This window comes from Physella acuta, unplaced genomic scaffold, assembly GCF_028476545.2.
Source record: "Physella acuta isolate Inbredline_101_S28 unplaced genomic scaffold, ASM2847654v3 ptg002055l, whole genome shotgun sequence".
NCBI lineage: Eukaryota > Metazoa > Mollusca > Gastropoda > Physidae > Physella > Physella acuta.
This window is the reverse complement of record NW_026733558.1, coordinates 170,177-189,774: the sequence shown is the minus strand read 5'-3', so window position 1 is coordinate 189,774 and position 19,598 is coordinate 170,177. Positions and strand designations below refer to the sequence as shown.

At 40.7% G+C, this 19,598-nt stretch overlaps 1 protein-coding gene across 1 annotated transcript; it reads left to right on the top strand.

Annotated features, from left to right (window-relative positions):
• Nucleotides 1-12,703: 12,703 nt before the first annotated feature.
• Nucleotides 12,704-19,230, top strand: LOC131931923 (uncharacterized; the record flags this gene model as incomplete). The annotated part of the gene is made up of 2 exons (XM_059288752.1): nt 12,704-13,488; nt 19,184-19,230. Coding segments are annotated over 2 exons (832 nt in total), but the record flags the coding sequence as incomplete, so codon positions are not given.
• Nucleotides 19,231-19,598: the final 368 nt, after the last annotated feature.

Sequence of the window (19,598 nt, the reverse complement as noted above, 5' to 3'; positions counted from 1 at the left end):
TAACCCTAACCTTAACCTAATCCTAACCCTGGCCCTAACCCTAACCTAATCCTAACCCTGGCCCTAACCCTAACCTTAACCTAATCCTAACCCTGGCCCTAACCCTAGCCTTAACCTAATCCTAGCCCTGGCCCTAACCCTAACCTAATCCTAACCCTAGCCCTAACCCTAGCCTTAAACCTTGACCCTTAACCTAATCCTAACCCTACCCTTAACCTAATCCTAACCCCTCCACGTATTTATCGCCCAGCATTGATCCACCAAGGCCGCCTCAAACACTGTACTGTATTCATAAATATCAATACCAACAAACTGCATCCAATAATCTTGATCACCTTTAAATCTATCCAACCATCTTTCTTACCCCCACCCCTCAGCCCATACTATAACAAACCCCCCCCCCCCCCATGGACAATGAAAGCAACAAATGATACCCTCAGTCACGTGACCTCGGCTCACGTGACTCCCGCAGATTGAGCCCGCATCCAAAGGGGAAATAATAAAACCGTAATCGAAGCGGCTGGTATAGATGCCATTCAAAAAAATAAAATGAAAAAACGAACATACGCAGCCACTTCCTGTCCCCTCCCCATCAGTCCGACCCCCCACCACACACACAACACACACACACACACACACCTCATCCCATCTGTTACCAAATTGTATGCCACCAAAATCAATGCAGACACCGCGGCCAATTACGTCCCCTTTTTTGAGTCTACTGCATAATGCTCTCCCCTTTGTTCTGTCCGGCTTGCATAATTCAATTTTTATTACCTTTTTTTTCCTCTCCTCTCTCCCCTATCCAATATGTGAGTCAAATACCGTAGAATAGAATTTAATGAAATAGTTATTCGTACAAATACTTTCGTCGATTTTATATAAGTTGCCCCGAGAAGGACGATGACTTATTAATATTTTTTAATAAAACGTTTATATATCGTTTAAAAAGGGGACAGCACTCGGAAATTGATCGGCGAGGGGTAAAATATATCAACACAACAATTGACCTGGTTTGTATACAGGACAAAGGGGGTGGAATGTTGTGGGTTCAGAGTTTTAGGGGTGGGGATTTCTTATATAAATGCGTTATAGATAATGAGGGGTGGGGGTCGAGTTTAAGATTAATAAGTCAGAGGTTTTGTTTTTAATATTTAAGTATTTAGGTAAGCTTTATAAATTCTTACTCGTAATGTTCAGTGTCAACGTATTCATAATGCAGACTTCAGGGGTAAAACAATACTTAATTTTTGTGACAGCATTTTTTTTGGGTAGGGTTACGGGTGTTAGAGTTTGTGTCAGGCTTGTGTGCCTGTGAACGTACGGTTAGCTGTTATTGTATGTGTAGCTGTAGGCGACTAGCCAGTGTTCGTCTTTGTCACCATAATTCATCGTCTCTAATATCAAGTTGTAACAGCGTTTTATGGCCATATGTGCCACACGCATACATGCGTGCCGGTGTTAATGGTATTGAATTTGGGAGCCGGTGTAACAATATTGTATTGGGAGCCGGTGTCGGAAGTATCGAATTGGGAGTCGGTGTTACCTATATTGTATTGAGAACCGCTGGTAACAATATCATATTGGAAGTCTGTGTTAAAAACATCCTATTTTGGAAGCCGGAAGTAACCATATTCTATTGGGAGCCGGTAGTAACAGTATCGTATTGAGAGCCGGTAGTAGCAGTAGCGTATTAGGAGCCAGTGGTAACAGTAATGTATTAGAAGCCGGTGCCAAAAGTATTGTGTTATCAACCGCCCGTAAATCAGTTGTAGCTTTATCAAAATTGTACACTTCAGCCATTTTCGCGTTGATTAGTTAGTCTGGAATGGGGGACAAGCTAATTAACACTCATTACGACTTATTACCCAAACACTAATTTGCATAACGACCTCATTATGCACACACCAGTAGACAAATGACTGACTAATAACAACCCCGGTTAAGTAATTGAGCGGGTAGGTTTGTATTGCAACAAAAATTGCAATTATTTCGATTGCGTGTGGTCCCCGCTTCATGACCTTCTGGTATGTAGAGCATAAAAAAAAAAAAATTAAAATATAAGCCAATTCGCTACGGCAAATTATAGTACACTCTTAATTAGTCGAAATCTGTTTCTCCTACGTGTTATATAAAGTACATTGTTAAAGACAATTAGCGTGTAAGCATAATGAGGTCAGTGTTTCTTCCATTCTTTTTTCTTCTGGAGGGGGGGGGGGGGGTGGCACTTGATATTTTCGTGGGGACGGACAAAATTTTCCGGGGGAGCGGACACTGTTTAAAGTATTTATTTTCTATATTAATTCCAATTCGTTCGGGGCGGTAGTTCTTTCGAAGGGTTGTCATCCGCACCCCCCCCCCTCCCCACCCACCACCGAACGAAATGGAATTAAAAAGAACAATCTTAGGGCAGGAGTTATTTGAATTCAGGGTGTATCCTAAATAGATAGCTGTCCAGCAACTGACAAGCTTCACCTGCCAGGGATCCGAACTCAGGACTTTAAAATTAGTGAAAATGCGCTCTCCCCCTCCCCCCCCCCCCCCCCCTTCCCTCCCCGACCACGCGGTCAAATTATCCACCGGTTGTTTTAGTTTTCACTTTGTGAACTGTTGTCTGTCATTTCTTTTCCATCAAAGTGAAAAATCGTGGCGTGTATCATTTTTACCACATACAAAAAAATATCGTCCATGATTGTTTCACTATCAAAATATATGTAATCCTAAAATGTTAATATATATTAAAATGGTATATATTCAAATCATCTTATTGGCTCACATTCTAAGTCCTTGTACTAATGCATCATCTGTCTTCATCTTAATCTTAACCCCCCCCCCACGTCCTCCCCATCAGCTGTCTTTATCCCAATCTTAAAACCCCTCCTCGTCATCTCTCTTAATCCTAATCTTAAACCCCCACTCCCCATAAAATCCCATAAAAGCACCCCATTTATAAAGCATCAATCTGTCCACTCTCATAACTCCACACATATTTATAATCTACAGGTAACCACTGACCTTGTCAGTACTGAATCCTGGCCACCCCCCCCCCCCCCCTTCTCTCTCCAAACAGATAACCTAGATTCTATTTATAAACTTTTAAACAAGATTACTATATTATTACCACGACCCTAAATGTACTTGACTCAATTTTTCCCTGGTTTTACTTTAAGAGGGGGGGGGGGGTACTTCAATTATTGGTTTAGGTAATGGTCAAATCGAATCTATATAAGTGCTATCGAGAATATTTTTTTCCCTAACCAGATTGTGTTGAAGAATTTGATATCAGCCGGTGAATGTCGGTCAAAACGCGGGCAGTTCAACTAGTTGACTATGTTTAGAAAAGTACATTTTTCATCAAGTTCGAGTTTGAAAAATAAGTAAGGGTAAGTGTGGCGTAGGCTTAATTAAAAATTGAAAAGTTGTAAGGTTAATATTTTGTTTTTAAATTGGTTACACGGGTGACACAATTATGTAACTGACACGGTTCAGGAGTTATGTCCGCTAACCTTGACCTCCCCGCTTGGTGGATCTTAGGGCGCCCTACGCACCACCACAGAAATAAAACTAGATCGACCCCAATCAACATTTAAAAAAAAAAAACCTGACATAATTACCTCTCTTTGGCTTATAAAGCAACACAATCGTCTCCCCTTGATTGCTTGAATCATCAATCGCAGTTAACACATAGTACCCCGACTGTGACCTTTCAGGTAATACGATATCAACACATACACCTATTATTCTACTACTAGTATGAGCGCATACACTCACTAAAAGGTCATAAAGTGATTTCGTGGTAACGTGATCACTAACCTAACCCCCCCCCCCTCCCCCCCCCCCCCTCCATCCCCATCCCCGTATTACGAAAATGGTATTTGTAATTATGAAAATATCTTAAGTATAAAATCAAAAGAAAAATTCACAAAATAAATTTATGCGCCAGATTAAATTAACAAAATTAGTTACCCAGTACGTAATAACATAAATATTTTTTTAACTAGTTTCCGGTCATGAATAACGAAGTGACCTCCCCTTGCCGCCATTGAGTACTCACGTGCGAGATTATGACGAGATTCTCGCAGCAACGAGAAACTGAGAAACCAACTAAATACGGTCTAAATACCCTCTGGTCTAAATTGCCGTCCTAATTGTACACAGGACTGGGAGAATAATACGTTCGTAAAGGGCAGAGCAATCAGATCAAGTACTCACCAGCGCACATACTCACGCATGCAGTGCATGCACGAGTGAGTTTTTATTTTGTTCAACATGTGGGAATGATATTCCATATTTTAAGTTTGTTTTTTTATTATTTGTTATTTTTATCAAAGGGGATTATTTTTATTATAATTGCGAAAAAAATTTCTGTATTTTGATTAAATTTCTTGTTTTTTTTTTAAAGTTAAAAAAAAATTTGTTGGAATAGATGGAAATTGATTTTCAGATTATGGACATTAGAACAGAGAGCGTGTTGGTTTTTTTTTAAGATAATGAGTTCCAATAGACAGACAGGAGACTGTGAGGTAGGTCATTTGTTGGGCAGGTGTGTGTAAAGTTATAAGGTTACTATCAATTTGAAGGGTCATGTGGGGTCGGTAGAGTCACAGGGAGCCTAAAGAGTCACTGAAAGTCTTAAGAGTCAATGCGAGTCTAAAGAGTAACTTGGAGTCTAAAAAGTAACTGGGAGTCTAAAAAGTAACTGGGAGTATTAAGAGTAACTGGGAGTCTAAAGAGTAACTGGGAGTCTAAAGAGTAATTGGTAGTCTAAAGAGTTATAGATAGTCTAAAGAGTCTCTGAGTGTTTTAAGGGTCACTGGAAGTCTAAGGAGTCACAGGGAGTCTGTAGAGTGACTGGGAGTCTGTAGAGTGACTGGGAGTCAGGCCGAGTTGGTAAGGTCATTCCAAGTGTAACGCCCACCTGGGTCAGGGAGGGCGGTGTACGCATTCAAGTTCAAGGCCAGTTCGCGAAGGTCATGGTAAAGGTCAGGAGACCAAGGTCAGTGTGTAAGTTCAAGGCGAGTTGGTGTAGGTCAAGGTAAGCTTATAGAGGTCTAGGTCAGTTTTTTAGGCTACTATACGTTTGTAGAAATAACGTCTTTTTTATGGAGGTCAAGGTAAATGTATGGAGGTCAAGGTAAGTTTAAGAAGGTCACGGCTAGCTTGCCAAGTTCAAGGTTAATGTGTTGAAGACATGGCGAAACACGTCACGCCGAGCGTGTGACGTCATTTCAAGTACCACCCCCTCTCTCTTTCCCCCTTCCCCTCCCCCCCCCCCCCCCCCGCTAACGAGAATCGAACACACTCCAACGACCAAGTACCAGCACTCCAAATGTCATTGACCCCAAATCTTCACCGGACTCTCAACCCGTGGCATCACGTGACGCAACAAATGACGTCACGTTGTTTTGATCGCGTAAACACGTTGTTTTTCAGGCAATTAAGACAAATTAAGAAATCAGTGAGCAATTTTTGTTGTTGTTGTTGCGCTCACTTCATCCCCCCTCCCCCACATCCCTCCCCCCACTCCTCTCAGCTTATAAAGACGAGCGAGTAGTCTGAGCGGGGAGGAGTATCATCCACACACTCCAACCCCACTTCAACCCCACATAGGCTATCTAACCTTCCCATCATTCAACTTATTGTCTAAAAATAAACAACACGAAAACTAAAACGTGTGTATTTTAGTCTAACGAAAACAATTATTCGAAAAACGAAATTCTGTCACTTAAGGTTTTATTTGCGTTATCACATAAACGTCCACTTGACATTACCCCTCTTCTACTTTATCACTCTACTTTTAGATTCCTTACTTCAGTTCATCGTGAAGTGAACAAAAAGTTAGAGATGGCCTAATAAGGGTGGCCTAACAGCTAGATAAAACACTTGTGTGCTGATATTTTAAGACATCGACATTCCCGTTGACGTTCTACTGATTAGCACTCATCACCCCAACCCCCATTATTTCACCACGACCTATTATTCTATCCCCGTCCCCCATTATTCAATCCCCACCCCCATTTTCCCTCCCACCATGAGCTACGTCAGTTAACAAGATACTCTCAAATGCCGACCAATCAAACATGATTAGCATGACCCATTGTCCTTTTCTCTATTTTCTCATATTGTATCACGTGTTTATTTAGGTGTCACCGCCCTCGCTCTCTATTGTACAACCATCCCACCCTTTCACATATGACACACTCGTCTCATTTACGTAGTTTAGTAAGTCAGGTTCCGTTTTCGAACCTGACGGTCCATGAGATAGAGTCCAAATGTTTCTGTGATAATGTAGTTAGCAATATGCCAAGTCGCCTTTACTTTCCCTAACTTGAGGCAGGTACCCATCAGAACTGGGTGGACTCAAGGACTTAAACCCAGATTCGAACTCGAAACAGCTAGCGCTCTCCCGCTAGGCCGAGAGGCTTCTTGGCACATTGCTGCCTTCATTACCCTTCATATCCCAAGGTCACAGAAACAGGCGAACTGCTTCACTTGCCCGTCGACCGTTAGATTCGAAAAGGGAAATTTACTTAACAAACATCTATGAACCCCCATCAGTTCCCCCAAGAAACCCTTGTATAATTTAAACCACCAAGTCACATTACAATGTACCTCAGCTCCACATTAACATGCACCATACACATCCTCCACACAAAATTTAATAACATCAAACAAACATCAACAACATAATCAACAAAGAAATATACAAGCAACTTCATTAGGAGATGAAATAATACAATACAAAGACAGCTTCCAAGAAATGTCTATAAATAAGCCGGCCACAAAGACAGATTCCAAACAAAGATAGAAAGAAGAAGAAGAAAAAAAATCAACTCACCCAGGCCATTCCGAGCACGAGCATCGATTCCTTGACCCAGTTCCAGACATTCACCTTGGAGTAACGACCATCCACCCGTAATTGCGCGTCAAGAGAGTACGTTGATTTCCTTCCCGCAGAATTCAACCTTTACCAAGAACAATAACTCCGAATGTCTCGGGATAATAAAGAGAAGAGTTCCGCCCCTGGCTAGTATTAAGTTGATCACGATTTCATTATTTTATTATTTGTTTATTCTCATTCTTTGTTTCCTGCCGTCTCCTGTAATGAAAGAACTCTCCGTTATTTTTGTTATTGAATGTATTTTTTAAATATTAGATTTAATCTTTCTTTAATTTATTTCATGTATTTTTCTCTCGTCCTTTAACTCGTTGACGCCTTCCTTTTCTTTTATTTGTACAAAGATTTCATAGAATTCTGGTTTCTGGCTTCGTTTGATCGACTTGGCAATGTCAAGACTCAAGGGACATCTCAAATAAACGTCACCGTCATCAATTAAAAAAATAAAATATTTCAATTTTAAGTTTTATCAAAAAAAAACTACACCATATTACCATAACGTAATTCTAAGTCAATTAAAAAAAAACTTTAAAATTTCAATTTTCTTTTTTAAAAAATTTAATAATTAAAAAACACATTGATATATATATTTTTTTAAATTTATGTTCATTTTATTCTGCTAATATTATTGTGCAGAAACTTGAGATAAAAATCCCCTAAGACTTCCAACGAATCTACAAATGTTTTCGCGTTAAAATCGAATCATAATGGCGCGATTCTAAATCGTGATAAAGCAGATAGCACACAATGTCAATAATGTTCAAAAGAACATTTAAACATTAAACCTCATAATCGTTTCTTTAATCACGTGTCTTTATCAGCAAGAAAAAAATGTGTCATAATACGACGTCAAAGTATTTGTGGTGGGTTTTGGTTAACTCTGTTGTGTTGCAAGATTACCTCTACTGCTTCACCTTCAGTCACACACACACACACACACACCATCACCATACACACACTACACACACACACACCACCAACACACTATCACCATCACCATCACCACACACACACACACACACACTTGCTTCACCCTCAGTCACACACACACACACCACCACCACCGTACACACACAACACCACTACCACTATACATAAACACACATCTGCACGTAATACAACTTCTTAAGGAAACGAACTAGGAAATTTAACAATAGAAAGAATGTTTACAAAAATTGTCTTTAATTTTCCGCGCACTAATTTAGTTCATGTTGTTGTTTTTTTTTACGATATAAAAAATATAATAACTTCCTCGTTCTTTTCCACATAAAATAATTGTTTAGTTATTCTACTGGAATGCTATCGTGATACAAATTTGTTGTCGAAAACAACATAACTAACGCGATTAAGTTGTGTGACATCCTGCTTTTAACCCGGAGCGTCTGGGGTTCAAAATCTGCCTACACCGGGACTATAGAGTAACCTAGATTGGTGCACAGGCTTTTAGTCATGTCTGTTTGCGGATGGAAGAGGAGGGGGGGAAGGAAAATACCACTTCAAACCTGACGATCGATGGGGCAGGTGAAGTAGAGTTCACCTGTTTCTTTTACCTCGGCAGATGAGGGAATATAGTGGGACTTGAACCTGGATTCGAACTCGAGACTTACGGGTTAGCAGTCTAACCCTCTACCGCTAGGCCACTGCTACGGGAAGTTACGAGTTCAGACCTAGGACTTGTCGATCAAGCTCTGACTTAGTTAGGGGAAGTACAGACGGCTAGTCCAAGTGCTGTCCATCTCTTTATACGCCGAGGTCACAGAAACTGATGAAGTTTACTTTAAATGTCCCATGGTTAGGCGAGGTCCTGAAAGGTAACTGTACTTATAATTTGTCCAATATTGATTTCAATGTGAGCGAGATTAAATTTCTTTAGACACGTTTAACGGTGTCACTTCAAGCACACATTGTTGACTCGAGATCATAGTCTGTCACTGAGTCCACCCAGCTTTAATTAGTGCCTGGCTCGATTTGGGGGAAATATAAAATACCGAATATATACCACTGACAACAAACTCTCTTCATATTGATGTAACTAATGGAATAACTTATCAAGGGCGGTTCGAAAATGGAGAGGGGTTTTGGTTTAATGTTGGGGTGGGCGTTTCAGCCTCAGGCGTTACCATAAGATTGGTATCGAACTTTAAACACCCGAATCAATGTGGTAATGTCCGATATCTCCAATAACGTTGAGTATGATTTTACGATTAATAAAAAAAAACTAGGGTTTGCGAAATATAGATGGTATAAAACCTGTTTTTTTTTTTTGTTAGAATCGTAATCGTTGCCCTAGTACTTACCTAAACTATGAAATAATCGTTGACACCATCACTGAGGCTTTACCTTAACAACGATACACCACCCTTCCCACCCCCTTGTTTAATTAACATACATGACACGCCCGACCGGGATCGGAAAACGGTTGCGTAACATAACAGGTGACCTCATAACGACCAAACGACAACCAGCAGATTTGAATACCAGTACATAGAAAAAAAATTCCGGTAGCTGGGAAAAAAATTCGATTCTAGTTAGTTGGTTATGTGAAGCTTCAAGTACAATTACAGCTTGGCGTGTATAATGTTGGTTGGGTGTCAATAAGCTGAAGGGTGGTGGGGAGGAGGGGGAGGGGCAAAAAAATCGAAAACATGCACCGGACGCCTTACACAACGAAAGAAAGCTTTACCCAAGGTAGATGGATCACAGAAATATGTGACGTAGTACACAAGCAAAGGCTGAACAAAACGCCCGAAGCCATGTAAGGAAAGGCGGTTAAAGCATTTAATTTTCGTCAAATTACTATCTGCGACAGTGAAGGGATGTTTCGTTTTCGAAGAAAATTACACGCTGTAATAAATACAGGGCGATAATTCCTGTTACTTAACTCGGTGCAAATAATGTAAGCAAAAGTGAAATTTGTCCAGAAATCGACTACAAGGAAAGCAACTCTCAAAGACCTATCATTACTCTATGTGGGAATGGAAAAAAAAATGTCAGAATTATAAATAACCTTTGAACTTATTATATGAATTAAAGTCTAGTGCGTAGAGAGTAGGCAAAACTTGTATTGAGTTGAACCGTTCCGGGATGTGTAATTATACCGCTGTTTCAACATTTCTGTACTTAGATCAACATAGATCAACACAAGAGGGACGTAGTTAAAATGTGAGATGTTTGTACCAGCTATGAGAAATTATAGTCGTTGTATTGTTTTTCTTCAAATCGTTTTTTTTTTATGATTTGTTGGCAACAACAACAAAAAATAAGGATTACACAAGAACGAAATGTCACAGGAAGTGTAAATTTCAATCTATTTTTAGAGTTTTACAATTGAGTGCAATTGTTCTTCGGATTTCTTGACTCGAGTGGTGTAAGAGATTGCCTCAAACACAATAAAGTATCATAATGTTATGCGCCATTGATTACAATTCATAGTTCCCCATAAAGAACAAACGACAAGGTCACAGTTGTTCGATTTTGGGGTGCAAACTCGAGACTTTTCGATTCAGCAGCCATGAGCTTAACCGACCGACCACGCTGACCCCGTGAGAGCACTGAAGTTGAGTATAATTAATTTGCGCCATGTTTTGTGCGTGCGTCTATGTATTTGTGTTGAAAGTGTCACTACCTGAAGATTGAGGCGGAAAGATGATAGGCAAGTGTTTGATGTTTACGGGTGTTGTGGGGGTGTTGTGGGGGGTGTTATGGGGTGTTGTGGGGGTGTTGTGGGGGTGTTGTGGGGGTGTCGTGTGGGTGTCGTGTGGGTGTTGGGGGGTGTTGTAGGGGTGTTGTGGTGGTGTTGGTAAAAGTAGTACTAAGGCGATGTCTCAAGGGTTGGGTGTAGAGGTAACGTTGATGTTACGGGGGGTGGATGTAGTGCTGCAGGGATGTTGGTGTGGGAGGAGGGAGGGTGGGATGGTTTTAGAGTGGGGGGGTGAGGGTGGATTAGAGTTTAATCCGCCTGGCCACAATACAATAGCTGGTCTTTTTTTTTAAACGCAGCCTATCCAATACCAGATATATCTGTATCTGTAATATCAGTTAATCTTTAACCTTTAATTCTTGCCCCCAAGACGCTTGCATTGTTACCTCCCCTCTCTATAATTAATGGGAATTTAACAAGACAGCTCATTAAAGACGACATGCACACGTTTTGTCAATCCTTCGCATTTTTAATCCCGCCTCCCCCACCCCCACCCCAACTTCTAGCCCTAATCTCATTACACGTGAAACTCATGCACGCTCTTACTCATTAATATTCATGAGCTTGCTCAAGGCCCGTCCGGCGTCCTGTCCGCCACTTAAAATTAACCCGGGGCTAATAAATAACCCCATTTTCTGTTGTGTTCTTTTCTTTCGTTTTTATGACGGATTAAGCAACAAATACCCCCTTGTCCTTTGTCCTTTGATTCTGCGTTCCTAACCCCCACCCCCCCCCCCCCACCCCGACCCCATCCCTCACCTACTCTTCTCTTTCTTCTGTTAGTTTTGTAATACGTTATCTTAGTATTAAAAATAATTTTTTTTTTGCGTTCTTTGTTTGGGAATTCCCGTTGAAAACATAACCGGAGATTTCCTTTTGTTTCAGACTTTCACGTAATCTCCGATGTATAGCGTCGAGACAAGCCTGACTATAGAAACTACGGTTCCAAATGTTTCATGCTAATAAATATTCTAATGAAACTTAGACAAGCTGGGAAATTCGAAACTTTAAAATGAATGCATACAATATTTTCTATTTAAAAAAAAAGCAATCAGTGTTTGTAATACAAATGAGTGATGTAATTAATTCTTTTGTATCAGGCTAGACTAATCTCTTATGAAATCGGGTTTTTTTTTTAATTTTAATTAATTAAACATGTTTATTTTAATTGAAACGAATATAATGTTCATCCATAGACCCGTGGATGTTTTGGTGGCATTCCAGGTACTGGCAATAGCTGAGTTAACTAGGGGGTTGTCTAGCTTATTCAAGTCCTAGAACGCGAGACTTAAGAGCCTGTTATCCAGTATACCTCTTCTTTATCACATCACACAACCCTACTATAGCAGAGAGAAAAAAAATTAAAGAATAAACCTGACACCTTTCATTTTCTTTTAACGTCATCAAAATAAATGTATTTTAATTCAATAAAAATAAGTACTTTATCTTTCAAAACATGATCAACAATGTAATCTTCACAACAAAAAAAAAAAAAAAAAAAAAAATACGTGTATGGAATTTCCCGTTAAAATATGTAAGATGATGTATTTTCCATTTGCAACAAAGTAACGTGTGTGGGAACGGAAACTGTAAGGGGAAAACCCGAGTGCTGCGTCAGGATGGATCCGCCTATTACGTAAAACCCGCTGCGTTTAGTCAGTATGCGTTTGTTTGTGGGTGAGGGTGGGGGGAGGAGGGGGGAGGGTTACTAGAATTTCGAACAATGGTTGAAAACATTTCCTAAAAAATAATGTGAAAAATTAATTACTCCTGAAGTTATATACCATGTTAAATGTTCTTAATACTGATTAACCAATTTTTTTTTTAAAAACAAACCATCACCCCTAACAAATCACCAACCCAACAAACCATCCCTCTAGCATGCCACCACCCTAACAAACAAACCACCCCCTACTAACACCACCCCTAATAAACCAGCACCCCTAACATACAACCCCCGTCACGTCTGAAATACCACCCCACCTAACACGCTAACCCAATCCCCACAAGAAACCACCACCCGTAACCACCACCGCTATAACTTCCCCACCCAAGCCTGTCACCATACACAAACACCTCTTGTACAACCACATCACTACCACCAGTTTCTCACCCTCATCAACCAGTGCCAACTACAACCACATCCCTACCACCAGTTTCTCACCCTCATCAACCAGTGCCAACTACAACCACATCACTACCACCAGTTTCTCACCCTCATCAACCAGTGCCAACTACAACCACATCCATACCACCAGTTTCTCACCCTCATCAACCAGTGCCAACTACAACCACATCCATACCACCAGTTTCTCACCCTCATCAACCAGTGCCAACTACAACCACATCACTACCACCAGTTTCTCACCCTCATCAACCAGTGCCAACTACAACCACATCCATACCACCAGTTTCTCACCCTCATCAACCAGTGCCAACTACAACCACATCCATACCACCAGTTTCTCACCCTCATCAACCAGTGCCAACTACAACCACACCCCTACCACCAGTTTCTCACCCTCATCAACCAGTGCCAACTACAACCACATCACTACCACCAGTTCCTCACCCTCATCAACCAGTGCCAACTACAACCACATCACTACCACCAGTTCCTCACCCACATCAACCAATGCCAACTACAACCACATCACTACCACCAGTTCCTCACCCTCATCAACCAGTCCCAACTACAACCATATCCCTACCACCAGTTCCTCACCCTCATCAACCAGTGCCAACTACAACCACATCCATACCACCAGTTTCTCATCCTCATCAACCAGTGCCAACTACAACCACATCCATACCACCAGTTTCTCACCCTCATCAACCAGTCCCAACTACAACCACACCACTTCCACCAGTTTCTCACCCTCATCAACCAGTGCCAACGACAACCATACTCACACAGGTGGTGATGGCTTTTGTTTTTAAAAAGTAATTCTTGTCTTAGCTTTCTTTTAAAGACCCCCACACCACGTCTTCAATATCTACACACCGCAGCAAACACGTCAAGAATGTGGGGAGGGCTTGGTAGCTGTTGGCACACTCTTTGATTGGATCACAGGCTGATTATCTTAATGAGTGATAATTAGTCCTGTGCGAAAGAGTTGAACCAAGTGCTCATGATTTTTAGGCAGTTTACGGTATTTGTTAACGATGTGCGGCCTAGCCTGCATACCCATCGACTTACCCCTGTGACGATAGGATGTTCAGATTACCGTAAAATCCTGAATAAGCTATCTAACAAGTTAAACTGCAACCCAAATATTTTCACCCATCTGTTCGACCCCAACGCACTCTCTTAACAAAGCATCGTGTCTGTTAATTTATTAAAGTCCTGCTTTACGAGCTGTTTTGAACAGCTGACCAATAAAAATGCTTGATCTGAACCGATGATAAAAAAAAGTTCGCAAAGGAAATTTCCGCAACAGATAATTGCGCACAAAAAACAGTTCGTATGTAATTTTTTTATAAAACGGTAATTTAAGGACATTTCTAAAATGTCCACAAATAAAACGTAGCGTACATAACATCTTTCCATGAAATACGACTAAATGAAACCGTATCATTACAATAAGTTTAAATTTCCGCATTTTTCCTTTTGCGCAGATTTCGGTTGCGCATTTTTTGATGCGCATATTTCTGGGAACTACTGCCTCAACTTTGATAACCATTTATCTACCCACATCTCCCCTTTCAATCCTCATCCGATGTCCTTTAAGGGGGGGGGGGGGGATATGCATCTTAAACGGATACAGTTCTTGTAAAAGGATCTTCGTAGAGGCCTCGCGTAGTTCCCACTTAGGGGCTCAGCTTAAGCTTAATCCAGCCATTCCCCCTAAGTGTCCTACCACGATCACATCTCCCCCATGCTCTTATTAAAACCATCCTAATCCCCCCCCCCCCCGTCCTACCTAATCTGCGTACACCATAGCACAATCGGCGAAAAAAAAATGTATCGTCTTTAATTCCCCCCCCCCCCCCCACCTAACGGTATTCTCACCGACGATCTAAAAATAAATTCCCTGAATGCCAAATTGAAAACGGGTGATGTGTATAAGCACTTAGAACGAGGAAAAGGGGGGGGGGGGGGGGGGGGAAATGAGACAGTGGTTGGGGGTGGGGGTGGGGGAGGGGATCCAGGTATTAACACCACGTGATGTATGAGCCAGTCTCTGCTCGTGCTACCTGCTAATCGCGGCACGTCAATGTTATGTACGTCGTCATGTATTGCAGGGATTCTCACCTTATATACATATTATATACATATTATATACATATTATATACATATTATATACATATTATATACACACATTATATATATATATATATATATATATATATATATATATATATATATATATATATATATATATATATATACATATATATATATAATAACAGCCATTGGACAGGTAACGTAGAGTTTCATGATCACAGCATATGAAGGAATGGTGTGGTCAGTACTTTCCCTATCGTAAGTTAGGTACCCATCAAAACTGGATGGACTCAGTCACAAGCCCGTGAAAAGATCCGAACTCGAAACCTTCAGGCTACCCGCCGAACACTCTACCATTCGACCACGCCGCCAATAAGAGACCCAGAAAGATAAAACAACCCAGCTGTAAGACTAATTCTATTCGGTGTAAAAAAAAAAAAAAAAAGGTTAATGTCTTCATGCTCGGGTTTACTTAAGACCAAAAAAATCAGTTTCAAGATTTAAAAATTGACAAGTTCTAATTTGTAGGGACTTGTGTGAATATATTTTCACGTACTCACCGAAAATGTAATACTGGGGTTTAAAATTGTGATACTGTGAGAACCGTCTGAAACAGCGAGCTCCCGGGTCAGGAACGAACTGTTTCCGTTTTGGCGTTGGCTGAGGACATGCGAACGAGGCTGTGAATTTAGATGAGAAATTTCTCGAGTCGTTACCCACAATTAGAGTAGAGGGTGTGTGTGCTGGGGGGGGGGGGGGGGGGGGTAGACCGTGGGGGGGGGGGGGGGGCGAGGGTTGGGTAGCTCAAGAGATCAGAAGTCATTAAGATGAAGTGAGTGGGGGGGGTGGGGGGGGGGTGGCTTATGTTGAGGATTAAGTCGAAGATAGGATAGGCTTTTGTTGATTATGTCACACGTTAACAACTGACTTCTCACTGACACTTGGACTACTGACATGTCGTTTATTTTACTTCATAGTGACATGTCATAGTTTCCTTATTGTCATTTCTTGTATAAATGACTAGCGGTTTTTTTTTAATGTGGCTAACTGACGTGTCTTAAGTCCTTAATGCCATTTATTTCTGATTTAATCACTTGTCATCCTCATATATCACAGTACAAATGATAATCCTAATAGCACTCCTATTTCTGTTATATTAATAGAAAAAATAAATTAATGCCAATTGGCAAAATATGTCAAAATGTTTTGAAAACTTTTGTAAAATACTTCAGTAGTTTCCATAAAGTTACGGTTAGAAAAATATACATCTGTTTTTGTAATTGTCTTGTATAATTAATTAACTAGTAGTCCATAAAATTATTTTCTTGTACATTTTTTGCTTTCAGACGACCGCAAATAAAATCTTAACTTTACTTTATTGTTTCTATTTTATAAATCATTAATAAACATGATAAACTTCATAGCCTTAATATTATATTGCAGTTATTTCATGGCATTATTATTCTAGATCAAATTAATCACACAATCACACATTAAATATCACGACTGACTTAACCCCCCTCCCCCTTCCCCCCCTCCCCCCCCCCCCCCCTCACCCCACAAGTCAAATTAATCACACAATCATATCACGACTGACCAACCCCCCATTAACCTGTCTCCTCTGACTAAAATAAAAAGGGCGCACACACAAGGGAGCGAATTCCTCCAAATTTTATCGTCACGAATTAAGGATCCTCTGCACAGCAGTCGACATTCGGGAACCAGCAGACGCTCCATACGCTCCCGCAGACGGCATTTCAGACATTCACCCTGGGCTCCGGCAGGTATTCGTCTGCAAGGTCAGGCTTAGGTATCGTCTGTTTCTGTTGTTAGGGGTGTAACGTAAGATTATTGTACATTCATTGCACATCGGTCTCATCAACGGCAATCTATTGTCGTTGTTAAATGGTTTTTTGGGGTTTTTTGTCAACAATAAAAAAAAAATATTTAAATCTTGATGTGTTACAGTAGACCCTTAGATTATGAAGTGTGTCAAGTTGAAGAATAGTAAGTGATTATGATTAGCCGTACCCATACTATAAAACCAGTGTCATTGTGCTTGCATAGAAATTGGGGCTTTGTTTTAATGTAAGGAGAATCAAGGGCCTGCTGGGCTTACGTGGGCTCATGTTAAGAAAGCTGCCCAAAACAAGAGTCCGGTGGAGAGGCGTGGCTACAACCCAATTGCTCCTCATGGGCTACATAAGGGGTTATCCATTTATGACGTCCACAATTTTTTTTTTGGATTTTGGACACCCCCCCCCCCCCCCCCCCACCATCCTGATAAATTACCTGGCAAGGACTAATCAACAGGCTGGATTTCCCCTCTCCCCACCCCCACCAATAGTACCCTATTGAAAGCGACACACCTGGATTTTGTGGACGGATGTCCACAAAAATCCACTTTTTTTCCTTATACAAGTCCATATGCGTCCACAAAAGTCAGTTTTTTTCGGACCCCCCCCCCCCCCCACGCGTGTGGACGTCATAAATGGATGACCCCTAAGAATAAATCACGTCAGCGGCACTGCAATGATATTTAGGGTTTATCATCATTTTTACCGTTCGTGGCCAAGACACGTGAGGTAGGTAAAGTAGAGTGCATCCTCTTCAGTGACCTCGGCATATGAAGCGATAGTGTGGTCAGCACTATGCCCGGCCGCCTTTGTTTTCCCCCAAACGTGAGTTCACCACCCATCAGCTTTGGGTGGACAGAGGGACATTCTACAGGCTTGAAACTGGATTCGAACTCGAGGCTTTCGGGTTAGCAGTCTAGCTCTCAATCTCTGGGGTTAGCGTTAATGAAAGCGTTTGGGTTAGTAAGTGGGTTGAATTCACTAGATGAGTACTAAGGTTTGGCTTGATCGATTTTATTTTGGTATTGCGAAATAGGATACAGAAAATGCGTTTCATAAACCTCACTGATAAAATGAATCACCTGATTTTAATAAAAACCTTATTATTTATGCAAGGTAAAAACGTATTTTTACAATTGAAAACAAAAGGTTCATCACTAAAGTTTTATTCATTCGAACTAACCGGGACAGCTATCTCGATCAAGAACAGTGTTAAATATTCAAACCTATTTTTTGGAAATTACAAAATAATTTTCTGTCCGACTGGTTTAAGCTAGGGGTAAGCAATAACAAATGTATTTTGTGACCAATGCCGTGTGATGGTACTAATTAAGATATAATCAGTGATTAATTTTGAGCAGATACGGGTCGACTAAAAGAACGACGTCAAAGCCATGCTTGCGTAGGTTGTTTTATTTTAATCAATTCTTTTTAAATAGTAGAGTGTGATGTGTAGAGATTGATTTATTCAACCTTGTTGTAAATCTCTTACAGACGGCGTGGTAGAGTGGTAGAGCGAAGGGTTGGCAACACGGAGAGAGTGGTGTTCCATTACTGACTGACTGCAATCTGGCAGAGACGCCTAATCTTTATTTCTATATTATGCATACATCACACATTAGCCACAAACAAACAGAAATGCTCGGGGTTATACATTGATGAAGTCAACCAGAAAACTATTTTATCCCCAACTTAACCCCCCCCCCCCCCTTTACTCAGTGTGCACTTCTGCAAAAAAAAATACATTTATTTTAATAACGTCGTGTTATTTCTTGTGGATATACCTTTTGGATAGAGTGATTTCTCGATGATATCGATTCGTTACTCGTAAATATCAACGCGTTATTTATCATAGAAACCATCAAGTCATTTCTCATTGATATCGAGTCAATTTACGTTCTTATCACCAAGTCATTTATCAAGACTTCCTAAATGCGTTTATTTTTTCCTTTTCTATTATTGCTTACAATTTCCGACCCAGACCCTGCAGGGGTCAGATACTATTTCAAGGTGACCCGTCCAGTACAGCCTGCCAGATTTTTATGGTGTGTACCTGTAGGCTCAACCACCAGGTGTCTCGCTTTATTGGGAGGTTTTATGGTGGGGGTGGGGGATTTGTCCTTGCCAGGTAATTTATCAGGATGGTGTTTGTTTCGGGTTTTGTTGTATATATGGCGCTTGGCAGATTTGTAGGGTTGGTTGGTAGTTAAGGTTACAGTTAACACCCGTGCTGGTTTTAGAGAAATTATGGGGGGGGGGGGTAATCTAGAGGTGTAGTACATTTGGGTTTGGGGTGGGTGGTAGCAAAGTTTATGGTTAACATTAGCTACTGGTTTTAGGGAAATGAGACAGAGGGTGGGGGGGGGGGGGGGTTGTAGATGTTAGGTACTTTTAGCTTTGGGGTGGGCGGTAGTAAAGATTAGAGTTAACATTAGGTGCTGGTTTTAGGGTAATGAGAAGGGGGATGGGTAGTGTACAGTTTTAGTACCTGTAGGTTTAGATTGGAAGGTAGTAAATGTTACAGTTAACATTAAGTGCTGGTTTTAAGGAAATAGTAATAAACAGTGAAAACCTCATAAATTAAAGACAATTACAGGTATAATATACGCTTCGACCCCAAGGGTCCATTGTACCTCTAATCGTATTTAATAACCCGTTTTATTACTAATTACATTAACCTCAAAGCGGAAACCATTTGTGTTTATTGGTTTTTTTTGGGAAATGGAAGGGGGATTTAGTGTAACGTTGTAGTACATTTAAAAAGAAAGTAAACTATTTGTTTCAGATACAAATTGTTTGGAGGAGTTGGATTGGCACTTCGTTTGGAAGTGTTGACAGTGGTTTGCAGTTGTATTAAAACAAATATGGAAGGTAGTGACATAAACAGTGAAAATAAAGTGGTGACTCCACTCTCA